The sequence below is a fragment of the Mirounga angustirostris genome, unplaced genomic scaffold, assembly GCF_029215605.1.
Source record: "Mirounga angustirostris isolate CCGP_5_RB_7025 unplaced genomic scaffold, mMirAng1.0.hap1 SCAF_1, whole genome shotgun sequence".
Lineage (NCBI taxonomy): Eukaryota > Metazoa > Chordata > Mammalia > Carnivora > Phocidae > Mirounga > Mirounga angustirostris.
The window spans coordinates 114,723,365-114,738,876 of record NW_026991709.1 but is presented as its reverse complement, the minus strand read 5'-3'; the positions used below and the strand labels follow the sequence as shown (position 1 = coordinate 114,738,876).

General features: G+C 39.3%; 1 protein-coding gene across 3 annotated transcripts in view; it reads right to left on the bottom strand.

The window, feature by feature from the left end:
* PLSCR4 (phospholipid scramblase 4) overlaps positions 1-15,512 on the bottom strand; it is a 128,456-nt gene that overhangs the window by 16,954 nt on the left and 95,990 nt on the right. For all 3 annotated transcript variants that reach the window (XM_064586692.1, XM_064586684.1, XM_064586690.1), the window contains 2 exons: positions 9,756-9,783; positions 8,358-8,468 (listed from right to left, as the gene is read on the bottom strand). In XM_064586692.1, coding sequence (XP_064442762.1) covers positions 8,358-8,468; positions 9,756-9,762 — 118 coding nt within the window. In that variant the 5' untranslated portion in view covers positions 9,763-9,783. The remainder of the gene's footprint in view (positions 1-8,357; positions 8,469-9,755; positions 9,784-15,512) is intronic.

Genomic DNA, 15,512 nt, shown 5'->3' with positions numbered 1-15,512 from the left:
CTACACGAGAAAAAACAAAAACAAAAAACCTAGTGTCTTTAGAACAAATGGAAGAAATTACATGTTTCAGTTTGTCATGAAGAATATACTTCAGTTCCTGTAAGAACTGTGTTTAAGAGTACCCAAATTAGACTGGAAATCAGATATCCCTACCCCCTTTTTTTGAACTATTAAAAACAGTGCAACTAAAAGTCATATAAATAATCTTAAGAATATTGTTTTATCAACTCAGTGAGTTGCTTAACTCTTATATTAGTCATGGGATTTTATTTTATTTTTTTAATTTAATTTAATTTTATTATGTTATGTTAGTCACCATACAATACAACACTAGTTTCTGATGTAGTGTTCCATGATTCATTGTTTTCGTGTAACACCCAGTGCTCCATGCAGTACGTGCCCTCCTTAATACCCATCACCGGGCTAACATCCACCCACGCCCCTCCCCTCTAAAACCCTCAGTTTGTTTCTTGGGAGTCCATAGTCTCTCATGGTTCGTCTCCCCCTCCGATTCCCCCCCCTTCATTTTTCCCTTCCTTCTCCTAATGTCCTCCATGCTATTCCTTATGTTCCACAAATAAGTGAAACCATATGATAATTGACTTTCTCTGCTTGACTTATTTCACTTAGCATAATCTCCTCCAGTCCCATCCATGTTGATGTAAAAGTTGGGTATTCACCCTTTCTGATGGCTGAGTAATATTCCATTGTATATATGGACCACATCTTCTTTATCCATTCATCTGTTGAAGGGCATCTCGGCTCTTCCCACAGGTTGGCTACTGCGGACATTGCTGCTATGAACACTGGGGTGAATTTGGCCCTTCTTTTCACTACATCTGTGTCTTTGGGGTAAATACCCAGTAGTGCAATTGTTGGGTCATAGGGTAGCCTTATTTTTAATTTTTTGAGGCACCTCCACACTGTTTTCCAAAGTGGCTGTACCCACTTGCATTCCCTCCAACAGTGTGAGAGGGTTCCCCTTTCTCCACAACCTCTCCAACATTTGTTGTTTGTTGCCTTGTCAATTTTTGCCATTCTAACTGGTGTGAGGTGATATCTCAGTGTGGTTTTGATTTGAATTCCCCTGATGGCTAATGATGATAAACATTTTTTCATGTATCTGTTAGCCATTTGTATGTCTTCTTTGGAGAAGTGTCTGTTCATGTCTTCTGCCCATTTTTTGACTTGTTTTTTGGGTGTTGAGTTTGAAAAGTTCTTTATAGATCCTGGAAATCAGCCCTTTGTCTGTAGTGTCATTTGCAAATATCTTCTCTCATTCTGTGGGTTGCCTCTTTGTTTTGTTGACTGTTTCCTTTGCTATGCAGAAGCTTTTTATCTTGATGAAGTTCCAAAAGTTCATTTTTGCTTTTGTTTCACTTGCCTTTGGAGATGTATCTTGAAAGAAGTTGCTGTGGCCGATGTCGAAGAGGTTACTGCCTATGTTCTCCTCTAGGATTTTGATGGATTCCTGTCTCACATTGAGGTCTTTCATCCATTTTGAGTTTATCTTTGGGTATGGTGTTAGAGAATGGTCCAGTTTCATTCTTCTGTATATAGCTGTCCAATTTTCTCAGCACCATTTACTGAAGAGACTGTCTTTTTTCCATTGCATATTTTTCCTGCTTTGTCGAAGATTATGGACCATAGAGTTGAGGGTGCATATCTGGGCTCTTTATTCTGTTCCATTGGTCTATATGTCTGTTTTTGTGCCAGTACCATGCTGTCTTGGTGATCACTGCTTTGTAATATAGCTTGAAATCGGGCAACGTGATGCCCCCAGCTTTGTTTTTCAACATCTCCTTGGCGATTCAGGGTCTTTTCTGATTCCATACAAATTTTAGGATTGTTTGTTCCAGCACTTTGAAAAATGTCATTGGAATTTTGACTGGGATGGCATTGAAGGTATAGATTGCTCTGGGCAGCATAGACATTTTAACAATGTTTATTCTTCTGATCCATGAGCATGGACCGTTTTTACATCTTTTTGTGTCTTCTTCAATTTCTTTCATGAGTGTTCTGTAGTTCCTAGAGTATAGATCCTTTACCTCTTTGGTTAGGTTTATTCGAGGTATCTTATGGTTTTTGGTGCTATTGTAAATTGAATCGTTTCTCTATTTTCTCTTTCTACAGTTGCATTGTTAGTATATAAGAAAGCAATTGATTTCTTTGCATTGATTTTGTATCCTGCCACATTACTGAATTGCTGTATGAGTTCTAGTAATTTGGGGGTGGAGTCTTTTGGATTTTCCACATAAAGTATCACGTCATCTGCAAAGAGAGAAAGTTTGACTTCTTCTTTGCCAATTTGAATACACTTTATTTCTTTTTGTTGTCTGATTGCTGTTGCTAGGACTTCTAGTACTATGTTGAACACAGTGGCAAGAGTGGGCATCCTTGACGTGTTCCTGATCTTAAGGGAAAGGCTCTCAGCTTTTCCCCATTGAGGATGATATTTGCTGTGGGTTTTTCACAGGTGGATTTTATGAACTTGAGGAATGTGCCCTCTATCCCTATACTCTGAAGAGTTTTAATCAGGAAAGGATGCTGTATTTTGTCAAATGCTTTTTCTGCATCAATTGAGAGGACCATATGGTTCTTCTCCCTCCTCTTATTAATGTGTTCTATCACATTGATTGATTTGCGAATGTTGAACCACCCTTGCATCCTGGGGATAAATCCCACTTGGTCGTGGTGGATGATCCTTTCAATGTATTGTTAGGTCCTATTAGCTAGGATTTTATTGAGAATTTTGGGGATATCGGTCTAAAATTCTCCTTTTTGACAGGGTCTTTGCCTGGTTTGGGGATTAAGGTAATGCTGGCCTCACAGAATGAGTCTGGAAGCTTTCCTTCTGCTTCTATTTTTTGAAACAGCTTCAGGTATTATTTCTTCTTTGAATGTTTGGTAGAATTCCCCAGGGAATCCATCAGGCCCTGGACTCTTGTTCTTTGGGAGGTTTTTGATCACTGCTTCAATCTCATTACTACTTATTGGTCTATTCAGGTTGTCAATTTCTTCCTGTTTCAGTCTTGGCAGTTTATAGGTTTCTAAGAAGGCATCCATTTCTTCCAGGTTGCCTAATTTATTGGCATATAGTTGTTGATAGCGATTTCTAATAATTTTTTCTATTTCCTTGGTGTTAGTCCTTTCATTCATAATTTTATTAATTTGGGTCCTTTCTCTTTTCTTTTGGATAAGGCTGGCCAGAGGTTTATTGATCTTATTAATTCTTTCAAAGACCCAGCTTCTAGTTTTGTTGATCTGATCTACTGTGTTTCTGGTTTCTAATTCATTGATCTCTGCTCTAATCTTAATTATTTCTCTTCTAATGCATGGCTTAGGCATCATTTGTTGCCTTTTCTCCAGTTCTTTAAAGTGTAAAGTTAGTTGGTGAATTCGGGATTTTTCTCTTTTTTTGAGTGAGGCTTGCATGGCTATGTATTTCCCCCTTAGGACTGCCTTTGCAGTATCCCATAGGTTTTGGACTGATGTGTTTTCATTCTCATTGGTTTCCATGAATTGTTTAAGTTCTTCTTTGATTTCCTGGTTGACCCAAACATTCTCGAGCAGAGTGGTCTTTAGCTTCCAAGTGTTTGAATTTCTTCCAAATTTTTTCTTGTGATTGAGTTCTAGTTTTAAAGCATTATGGTCTGAGGAGATGCAGGGAATAATCTTAATCTTTTGGTATCAGTTGAGACCTGATTTGTGACTCAGTATGTGGTCTATTCTGGAGGAAGTTCCGTGTGCACTTGAGAAGAATGAGTATTCTGTTGTTTTAAAGTGGAATGTTCTGTATATATCTGTGAGATTCATGTGGTGCAGTGTGTCATTCAAAGCTCTTGTTTCTTTGTGGATTTTCTGCTTAGATGATCTGTCCATTGCTGAGAGTGGAATATTGAGGTCTCCTACAATTAATGTATTGTTATCAATATGACTCTTTATTTTGGTTAACAGTTGGCTTATGTAGATGGCTGCTCCCATGCTGGGGGTGTGGATATTTACAATTGTTAGATCTTCTTGTTGGATAGACCTTTCAAGAATGATATAGTGTCCTTCTGTGTCTCTAACTACAGTCTTTAGTTTAAAATCTAATTTGTCTGATGTAAGAATTGCTACCCCAGCTTTCTTTTGAGGTCCATTGGCATGAAAGATGGATCTCCATCCCTTCACTTTCAGTCTGGATGTATCTTTAGGTTCAAAATGAGTCTCTTGTAGACAGCATATGGATGGGTCCTGTCTTTTTATCCAATCTGCAACCCTGTGCTGTTTTATGGGAGCATTTAGGCTGTTCACATTGAGAGTGATTATTGAAAGATATGAATTTATTGTCATCATGTTGCCTGTGAAGTCCAAACATTGTCTCTGTAAATTTCTGTTCTATATCACTCTTGGGGTCTTTCTCCTTTTATAGAACCCCCCTTAACATTTCTTGCAGGGCGGCTTAGTGGTCACATATTCTTTCAGTTTCTGCTGGTCTTGGAAGCTCTGAATCTCTCCATCCATTCTAAATAACAGCCTTGCTGGATAAAGTACTCTTGGCTGCATGTTCTTCTCATTTAGTACCCTGAATATGTCTTGCCAGGCCTTTCTGGCTTGCCAGGTCTCTGTGGACAGGTTTGACGTTATTCTGATGTTTCTCCCTCTGTACATAAGGAATCTCTTCCCCCTAACTGCCCTTAAGATGGTCTCCTTGGTTCTAAGATTTGCGAGTTTTACTATTACATGCCAGGGCGTTGGTCTGTTTTCCTTGATCTTGGGAGGGGTCCTCTCTGCCTCTAAGACACGAGTGTTTGTTTCATTCCCCAGATTAGGGAAGTTCTCAGCTACAGTTTGCTCAAATATATCTTCTAGTCCTCTCTCTCTCCACCCCCTGAGGGATCCCAATAATTCTGACACTGGAACGTTTCATGGTGTCACTTATTTCTCCAATTCTGTTTTCATGGATTGTGAGTTGCTTCTCCCTGGCCTCCTCTTTTCCTTCTTTTCTATCAGTTGGTCTTCTAGATCACTAATTCGTTTTTCTGCCTTGCTTACCCTAGCTGTTAGATTATCTAGATTAGATTGGATCTCACTGATAGCATTTTTAAGTTCTGCCAATTCAGCTTTCATTTCTGCCAGTAGAGACTCTACGTTGCCATTAATCGATTTCTCCATTCTAGCTATTGTCTTCATAAACGCTACCCTGAAGTCCATTTCTGACATTTTGGTTAATCTGTATCCATTTGTAAATCTGTGGCAGAAGTTACAGTCTCTGAGTCTTTCCTATTCGGGGGGTTCCTCCTCCTAGTCATTCTGTTGAGGGGTGGTTGAGGGAATATACAGAATCCAAATTATTGACCACAACCCAAGCAAGATGCACCTGTTTTATAGGGACCTTAGGGTTGTCGGCCTCTTGTTCTCCCAGCCTGTCTTCTGGGGGAGGGGCCTGCTGCGCTGTTACTCAGGCAATCCCGTTTGGGTGGAGTTGCCCTGCCCTCTGTGTGGGGCGGATGGGCTCAGTGAAAACCGTTTTTTGGGGGCTTTTGTTCTCTGGCAGCTTTCCCTGGTGGCTTTCTGCATCTCTTCCAAGAGTCAGAGCAGAAGAGACCGTTTCCAACCCTCTGCCTCAGAGCAGAGAGATCGCAGTCTGTTCTTCAATGAGCTCTCCAGGCCACACTATCTCTGTTTCTGTCTGTGCTGCTATAAACTGCAGCGTCCTGGGTTGTGCACCCCTCAGCTGCCAGGTCCAGGCGCGTCTCTACCCTTTGTGTTTCTAAAACCGCCAGCCGCCCCCAGTTCGCATGCACGGCACTGCCACTCCAGATTTCAGTCCAGGGGGCTACCCTAAAGTCCTTTCCCTGCCACTACCGGTCTGTGAGCCTGTGCCCTGTCCCTAGCACAGGAGTCTATCGCTCACCGGTGGTGTAGGATCCTGGCAGCTTGGCTCCCTCCCTTCCGTTTATTTTCCAAAATCTGCCCAGGGAATCGCGGCTCCCCGCTTCATACCTCGAAACCAACTGCCTGTGATATTCTGTTTGTAGAGATCCAGATATATCTTCTTACATCTCAGACTGATTTTGTGGGTGTTCAGAGTGGTCTGGTAGATATCCAGATCCATTCAGGGGACCGGTTGGAATAGGGTCCCCTACTCCTCCGCCATCTTTAGCCATGTGATTTTAACATAAAAGTACCTCATGTAATAAAATTTGAGGATCAATAAATTAGAAAATTATAATTTAGATTATGGGGCTATTCAGTACAGATTATATTTCTAGAAAAATTATATACATGTTTATGTAATCAAATGATTTTTGTTATATGTATTATTCATAGATGTTAAGAGAACTGAAGGAACAAACATGATCAAATTATGTGTGGTAAACAGCATATTATATTCCCCTTTGAGCTTTGAAATTACCATTAAGGATTCTGATTGGTTCTGTAGGAAACCAAAACAAAGCAAAACGGTTAATTTTGTGTAACTATAATATCCCAGATTTATTTAAAAAAAGAACTCTGTTATAGAGCTTTGTCCTACCGATACCAACGTGAAAAATACCTCTTTGTGGGATTTGCATCTTCTCAGTTATTTTGAATACTACCATCCTTTTTTATTTCACAAAATTATGTCAATTTCTTTTCTTTAAATAGACTACATATAACAAAAGTGTCTTTATTAGCTATTCTTTCAAACATATTTGGGACAAAATTATTTTCAGTGGGATTGCATGTCCAGTACTATAATGCTAATAGAAATTAAGTAATTGATTTTAAAGAAATTAATTAAAGCCAAATACTTCATAGTATTCCAAGTTCCTTTATGTGAATTACAGGGCCATAATTTGCAACAATCATCATAAATAAGTATATAGTTCAGCCATTAGGTGGCGATCACAGTGAATTTTTGTTACTGTATTTCATAACTGAAAATGCAGTTCTGTGCTCTGCATCATAATGTTTTCCAACTTATCTAGTCATTTGATTTGAATGATATATCCTATGCTCTTGCTAATTTTTTGATATGAGAGGAACACTTTCCCAGATGAACAGAACATGACTTATAGCCAATGTTACTTAGAACTGGTAGAGCCTCTGTTCTAGTGGAACCTAGGTTATTGGATATATAGTGATCCATTAACATAAGATAGATTATGTAGATCATGTTCTGAAGTAAATTTAGAGAAATGGTCAGATATGGCATGATTATAATTTAGGACTGTCAAGACCTTGGATTTAGCAGGAGTTGAGCCAGTAATGAGGGGTTATATTGGACCAGATATGCACATATATGAGGGAAAGGGGAAAAGGAAGCCCTGCTGTTTTCAGAAAACACGCAAGGGCAGAGGTTAACTGAGCTCCACGGATCTTTTGTCTAGAGCCAAAACAACATTTTTACCATTATCCTTTGGGTACTGGGGCTTCTTCTCCTCTTTCACAGACTAACTCAAATGGTTCCCACCTCTAAATATACATTTAACTATATATTTAGAGAAATGTTGCTACACCTTATCTATCATTTTCTAGGTCATTGAAATGTATTTGCATACAACCCCGATTATTTCCTTCCTTACTTCGAAAGTAAGCATATTTCTAATTTTAAAAATTTTACACATTGCCTAATTACTTTATAAAAAGACTATAATAACTCAAATTTCCACTAGCATTATGAGTATCCATTTCACTAAGTCACCACCAGTAGTGCATTCAGACTTATAAAAATATTTGTATAACTCCTTAATGAGCACTCAAGGCCATTCACCTCCATTGCTCTTGCATTTGTCCCATGCATGTCTCCTAACAGACTTTCATGACCTTGGGCTTCTTTTTTAAATTTAGATTCAATTAATCAACATATAATGTATTACCAGTTTCAGAGGTAGAGGTCAGTGATTCATCAGTCTTATATAATATCCACTGCTCATTACATCACGTGCCCTCCTCAATGTCCATCACAAGTTTACCCCATCCCCCCACACGACCTTGTGCTTTTGTACCTACATTTCCTTCTGCTAGAAAGAAGTCCCTTCCTCCTTTCCGTTGAGTGAGAAACTCCTCATCAAGCCAGAAAAATCTGACTTCCTCAGTTATATCTTCCCTCAAATCCCTGGTAGAGTCAGTTACTGTCATCCAGGTCCTTCAACATTCTCTTCACATTTTCATAACAGAGCAAAGAGCATGCCTTTAGTGTTTGTACAACTTCCTTCCTCAGTAGCCTACAAATATATTCTAATGGACATCTAGTAAACTACTTGGCATCCTGGAGGCATTCAATACTTATTTACTGAATCATTCAATTACTTACTTTTAAAAGCAATCTTAACTATTAGTATGGTTTTCTGCAGAGGTGAAATAATCTTTCTGATTATTTAACCCACCTGGTACAAAATGGGAATTGTAGTCAGGAGGAGCATCAGGCCTTGGATCAGGAGACTTTATTTGATTCTCCGTTTCATCTGTAGGTTGCTCAGGGGCTGTGGGGACCACACCTTGGGAGGAGAGGTAGAAGGGACATGATTTACAATGGAAGTGATAATGTGATAAGAGAATAAATTCATTTTTTTTTTAAAGATTTTATTTATTTATTTGACAGAGAAAGACACAGCGAGAGCAGGAACACAAGCAGGGGGAGTGGGAGAGGGAGAAGCAGGCCTCCTGCTGAGCAGGGAGCCTGATGTGGGGCTCAATCCTAGGATCCCAGGATCATGACCTGAGCCGAAGGCAGACGCTTAATGACTGAGCCACCCAGGCGCCCCAAATTCATTTTTTCTTATCAATGAATGTAAATAATATGAAATACACTCATATTTTTAAAAGACACATAATTCATTATGTATATTAGGTATTAACCTATTAATATATATTGATGAATTTTCAGGCTGAATATAGATTTAAAACAAAGCAATTATTTATATTGTGCTATGATCAAAGCAACACATTTTCATGCTAGTGGTTCAGCTGACTTCATGCTGATTCCTACCTACATAAACTGCTGGCTCATTAGCAAAAATTCTTTTCCCCACTATATAATATGGAGAACACAGTCATATGTAGAGTGAATCTTATTTTGTCCTTAATCCTTTTTGGAAAATGACTGTGTTTAAATGATTTCAAAACATCACACAATAAATACGTAATGGCTTAAAATGCAGTGGTTCCACACACAACTCAGTCAGAGGCAGTTTAAACTACCTCTCCAGTGAAACTGATCTCGGTTACTATAATTGTTGCAAAGGAGGGCCTGAACTCACTTTCCATGATGCTACCTCATCCCCTTGTTGTGATCAGAGACGTGTCTCCCTGTACTCACTACAAGGAAAAATTCTGATTCTCTTAACTGACTGATTTTTATCTCTGAAAAACACAAATCCCATAAATGTGATGTTTCTCTCCTTCCATCGTCTTCTGCACTGTTTGAAAATGCAGGACCTGCTTCTGAGCCCTTCTCTATGTGAGCAGGCTGTCACCACAGGCTTCTAATATTATTAGTACTGCCCCTCTTTGCAGACTTACTTTCTTACTTTTTCCTTTACTTAATTCTCCCCACATACTTTAGAGATCTTTCAGTACATATGTGCCAATATAAATCCCTTTTAATCCTTTTCTGTCAAAGATAGAAATGTTCATATATATAAATGAACACATATGTTTTCTCCAAATGCTAAACAACAATAAAAAATAATTTCAAAAGGAAATAAACTCCAATTTTTAAGGAAAATATCACAAAATTCACATTTGAAAATAGAGCATATTAAAATTTATTCATAAAATGTTACCTGACATTTTGAAGAATTCCACTTAGTCCTGAAAAATAAAACATTTTAATACCTTAATACTTTTAATACCTTTAATATCTTAAGATAGATATATATAGTTACTATTATTACTTAGTGATACATGTAACAGGTTTTATGATTTTTTTGTCGCCAGTTACATTTCATTCATATTTTTATTAATTCAACAAATATTTACTGAGCACTTATTATGTATCAGGTACTAACATAGATGTCGAAAATATAGTAAAAACCAGAAAAACAGGTGACCTCATGCTGGAGATTTGTAGTGGCATGAGATTAAAAACACATTAACAAATATTTAAGATTATATCTGGATAGTACAGATACATAAAGAAAACAAAGGAAAAAGTTTAGGAAAAACATGGATGGGGTCCCAGGAGGTTCAGGGAAAGCCTCTCTCAGGGGGTAACCTTTGAGCTGTTTGAACCAGGAAAGGAGGCATGACATTACAATGTAGGGAGTTCTAGGAAAACAGGCAATAAGTGCAAAGGCCCTGAGATGGCACTGAGCTTGGAGTACTCAAGGGTGAGGAAGAGGTCAGGTGTTACTGGGACACAAGGACTGAAGAGAACAGAGTGAAGAGATGGAAACAAGTCTGATCATACCTGAAAAGCGAGGCAAAATGTTTAGGATTTGCTATAATTGCCGCTGGGCAGTCTTTGGAGGACTGTAATCAGTGGAGTGATGAGAGCTGATTTATACTTTCTCTTGAGGGGGCACGAGTGGAAGCAGTGAGGATGGGATGGCAGCCATAATCCGGGTGGGACCGATGATGGCTTAGACTGGGGAGGTCACCCTGGAGAGGGTGAAGTGTGGTCAGGAGCAGAACCTATAGGAGCTGCTGATGGACTAAGGAAGAGAGGAGTGAAGGATGAGCGTCAGTTTTCAAGCCAGGGTACCAGAGCTGATGACAGTGCCATTAACTGAACGGCAGAGGAAGCTGGTGGGGAAGTGGTGCAGACTGGGGAGGGTAAGAGTCAAAAGCTCCAAATAGGCATGTTTTGTTTAAGAAGAGGCCAGAAGTTTATTTTATTTAAATAAACAGTATGTATATGTAAACGTTATGAGTATAACTCGAGAGAAGTAAATCAGAGGTTGAGATGAGATTTGAAACAAGGGGTGGGGGAGAGATTTCATGAATTCATTCAAGACTGAAAAAAAAAGTTATTATCATAGAAAGGAATTTTAGGATTTCTAAGTTCTGGATATTAACAATGAACAACATCAACAAAGGCTATAATTTATGAATGCTTATCTAATGTCAGGCAAAGGGTTGAGTACTTTCCATATCTTTAATTATATTATCTCTCTCATAAATAGCCAACCCTACTAAAATCAAGTCTATTTTTTTTAAGATTGTATTTATTTATTTGACACAGAGAGAGAGAGCACAAGCAGGGGGAGCAGCAGAGGGAGAGGGAGAAGCAGGCTCTGTGCCAAGCAAGGAGCCCGATGTGGGACTCAATCCCAGGACCCTGAGATCACGACCTGAACTGAAGGCAGATGCCTAACCGACTGAGCCACCCAGGCACCCCTAAAATCAAGTACTTCTAAATTCAAAGTTTCTTTTGGATTTTCTTTCCAATGTGTCATTCTGTTTATCAGATTACAAAATGGGATCATTTGTGTAGTTCCAGCTGAGTAGAAAGTCACCAATATAGATGAGGTAGGTCAAAGAAACTTTAGATTACCATATAAGACAGTAGTCAATATGGATACTGAGTTGACTCAATGACCACCACCATGACATAAACCAGTATGTAGATTTCCAGCTCAAATAACTGTCTTGCCAAGCATGGATTGGAATCCCACCAGTCTTGCACCATTTCTACTCACTTCTGGAACTAGAACTAGTTGTACAAAGTCCTATGTGTCTTAAAGGTTAAAAAAGTACTCTGTGGTGGGGGGGAGGAGTGGGGGGAGCCACCTGTGTGGCTCATATGGTTAAGCCTCTGCCTTCGGTTCAGGTCATGATCTCCAGGTCCTGGGATCGAGTCCCACATCAGGCTCCCAGCTCAGTGGGGAGTCTGCTTCTCCCTCTCCCTCTGCCCCTCCCCCTGCTTGTGCTCTCTGTCTCTCTCTTAAACGAATAAAATCTTAAAAAAAAGAAAAGTATTCTAGGGCACATCAAAAAGTCAGAACAAACTACAGGCCAATCAAAGTACATGAAATTGATCCTATTCCTTCAAAGATGGTAATCTCTGGTGTTTAGAAAATGAGTGTTTCTAGAACCTTAAATCCTGGACACTCTTAGGAATATACCTTCAAGTGACTCTTGTACATGTATACAGAAGATACATACAAAAATGTCGACACACTGTTCATATTAAAAAAAACCATGAGAGACTATGGACTCTGAGAAACAAACTGAGGGTTCTAGAGGGGAGTGGGGTGGGGGGATGGGTTAGCCTGGTGATGGGTATTAAAGAGGGGACGTACTGAATGGAGCACTGGGTGTTATACGCAAACAATGAATCATGGAACACTACATCAAAAACTACTGATGTAATGTATGGTGACTAACATAACATAATAAAATAAAATTTAAAAAAACACTCCAAATGTCCATCAATGGTACACTGAACAAATAAATTCTTTTCTTTTTTTTAAGATTTTATTTATTTGACAGAGCGCACAAGCAAGGGGAGCAGCAGAGGGGGAGGGAGAAGCAGGCTCCCTGCTAAGCAAGGAGCCCGATGTGGGGCTCGATCCCAGGACCCTGGGATCATGACCTGAGCTGAAGGCAGACGCTTAACCCACTGAGCCATCCAGGCACCCCTTAACAAATAAATTCTGGTACATTCCTATGATGCAAGAGTATACTGTAGTGAAAACAAACTATAGCCATATCATCAAGAGAGATGAATCTCAAAATAACGACACTAAACAAAAAAATAAAAGGAAGTCATTGGAGAACACATATACGATATCATTTAATGTTCAAATGTAGGAAAATGAAACAGAACATTATTTTCCGGATATATACATGGGGGAATACATACTTTAAAGAAAAGTTAGGGAATAACACAAAATTCAGGAGAATGTGGGGCAAGTGTCATTGTGGCCCACAGGGGTTTGAAGCTTCTCCTAATGCTTTAGTTTACAGGGTGGTGAGAACAGGGGTGATGGGTTCTTACTAGTCTTTAAAAGGTACATATATGTTTAAATATGCAGATTTATGTGTCTGACATATGATTTCACAATACAAAAGAACTATTTGACAGTTATATGTTGCATATAACTTTCTAACTAAATATCTGTTGTTCCTTTCTACATTATTCCTGGAAGTGTAAACAATGAAGAAACCGTGATGGAAACTTTTTGCAGTTGAGTATTTACTGGAATGTGTCCTGGCCTCTTGGCAAGGGAGCCTTTGGACATGTGACAATCTTGCAATTCTCTAGGCAGAAGTCTTGGAGATCTGCATATGCAAACTGAAACCTTAGGCTCTGACAGTTTCCAGTGCCTTCAACAGTGAGAGGAGAGAAAAGAAACCAGGGGGTCACTGTCTGTACAATTCCTCTGCTTCTTACCAAGGGCAGGAAAAACAGCTAGTTCCTGCAAAGTCCTAGTCCATCTACCACAACTGACCATCTGGGTTTAACATATAACTGCTGGGAGAGGATATCCTTTGTACAAAAGGTAGGATACTTGGAGGAAGGTAGATTTGGTGGCTGGTAAGTGATGTATGCCAGCACATTGGCTCAGATACGCAGATCCCAGGTATCCCTAATGGCTATATGACTTTGAGTGACTATTCTGCTGTTGGGTTGTTGTGTCATGGGCAGTATGACAGCTGCATCCACCTCACAGAACTGTTGTGAAGACTGACATGGTACACTCAGAGAGCACTTTATTTATTAAAATTTTTATTTTATTTTTTTGAAGATTTTATTTATTTATTTGACAGAGAGAGAGAGAGAGAGAGAGAGAGCACAAGCAGGGGGAGGGGCAGAGGGAGAGGGAGAAGCAGGAGCAGGCTTCCTGCTGAGCAGGGAGCCCGATGCAGGGCTGGATCCCCGGACCCATAGATCATGACCTGAGCCGAAGGTAGACGCTTAACGACTGAGCCACCCAGGCGCCCCCTCAGATAGCACTTTTAAAACAGTGCCTGGCACACAGCAAATCCTCAACAAGCACGCATAATTTCACTAGATAAAATAAACCAGCTGGTGAAGAAACCAAGAATAAGTGTCCGTCTTCAAGTGTAGCATAAAAGAGCTGCTTGCCATTCAGCCATTAACAGACATAACTAAGAATCCCTGGTGAAGACTTTATCCTGGGTTTCAAGCTGACATCAATAACTCCCCATCACTGATTCTGCAGTGACTATGGTTCTAGCAAACATGATTTTACAAGCGCTGTTGGTAATGAGTTTGGAAACTGGAAAGAACTAGGAGAAAGAAAATGGAGGCATTGCTGGAGGGCTTTTTCCTATTTGTAGCTAAATGAAAGACAAATGAGTTAGAGCACATCTTACATGTGTACAGGATTTGCTTTAGATTTTAGTAGGATAGTGACATTAATTATATTATTCACATGAATGGATTTATCCAGTAATGGACTTTAAAAATTGCAGACAATTATGGTTACATTAAAGACATTGTCTAAAAATTACAATATTCATTACATCTCCAAGATATAAACATTGAGGTTATTTTTTAATTATATTAGTGTAGGGTCTATATTAGTGTAGTACTTCATGGCATATATTCCAATGAGATAATATGTGTAGTATTATATTTGATTTATTTGAAAGGCTTGATGAAACTCTTAATAAATGTAAACGTTGGTATTTTTTGAGCATTCACTTTATAAACCTTTTATTTCACAAGACTCCATGCTGAGTAAATAGAAGTTAATGTGCTAATAGTCCTAGGAATGTACACAGGCCCTGCTTAAAAAAGAAATATTTATTAGACTTTGATTAATCTCTCATGTATTAATCATTTTCTTCCATTTCCATAGGAAGTGATGACTACTCAATTTCAGTTGTTACATGTAACTTAGTGTTGCATATGAAAGATTTTGTCCGGCCTTTGTCCCAGGCTCTGGGGAGAAACTTCTGAATCCTTGGAATTTCCCAAGTGATGGGAGTGTCTCTATTAAACATGGTGGGCCTTTGGATCACACCTCAATTTATGCTAAGGAGATGTCACAGGATGGGGGCTGATCATGCCAAAAGATCACCATATGAATTAAGAGGGTGGTATTTTGAGCTATGTTATATTTTACTTATCTCTTGACCTCTGGGGAGATGAGAGAGGCTGGAGATTTAGTTCAACCACTTGGCTAATAATTCAAGTAACCATGCCTACATAATGAAATCCCAATAAAAACTCTGGCCATTGAAGCTTGAGTGAGCTTCTAGGTGGCGAACACATCAGTATGTTGGGAGGGGACGCATTCTGACTCCACAGGAAAGAGGCATGAAAATTTCAAATCTGAAACCAGATCTTACCCAAGGTGTCTCTTCCTTTGGCTGGTCCTGATTTTTACCCTTCATAATAAAACCTGCATTGTAAATGTAGCACTTAGAATTCTGTGAGTCATTCTAGTGAATGATCAAACCTGAGAGGGTGATGAGAACCCCCAAATTTGTAGCCAGTTGCTCAGAAGTGTGGGTGACCTGGGGTTCCCTGAACTTAGGGCTGGTATCTTTAGTGGTGGCAGTCTTATTGGAGACTTGTACCTTTAAACTTGTGGAGTCTGTGCTAACTCTGGCTGGTGAGTGTC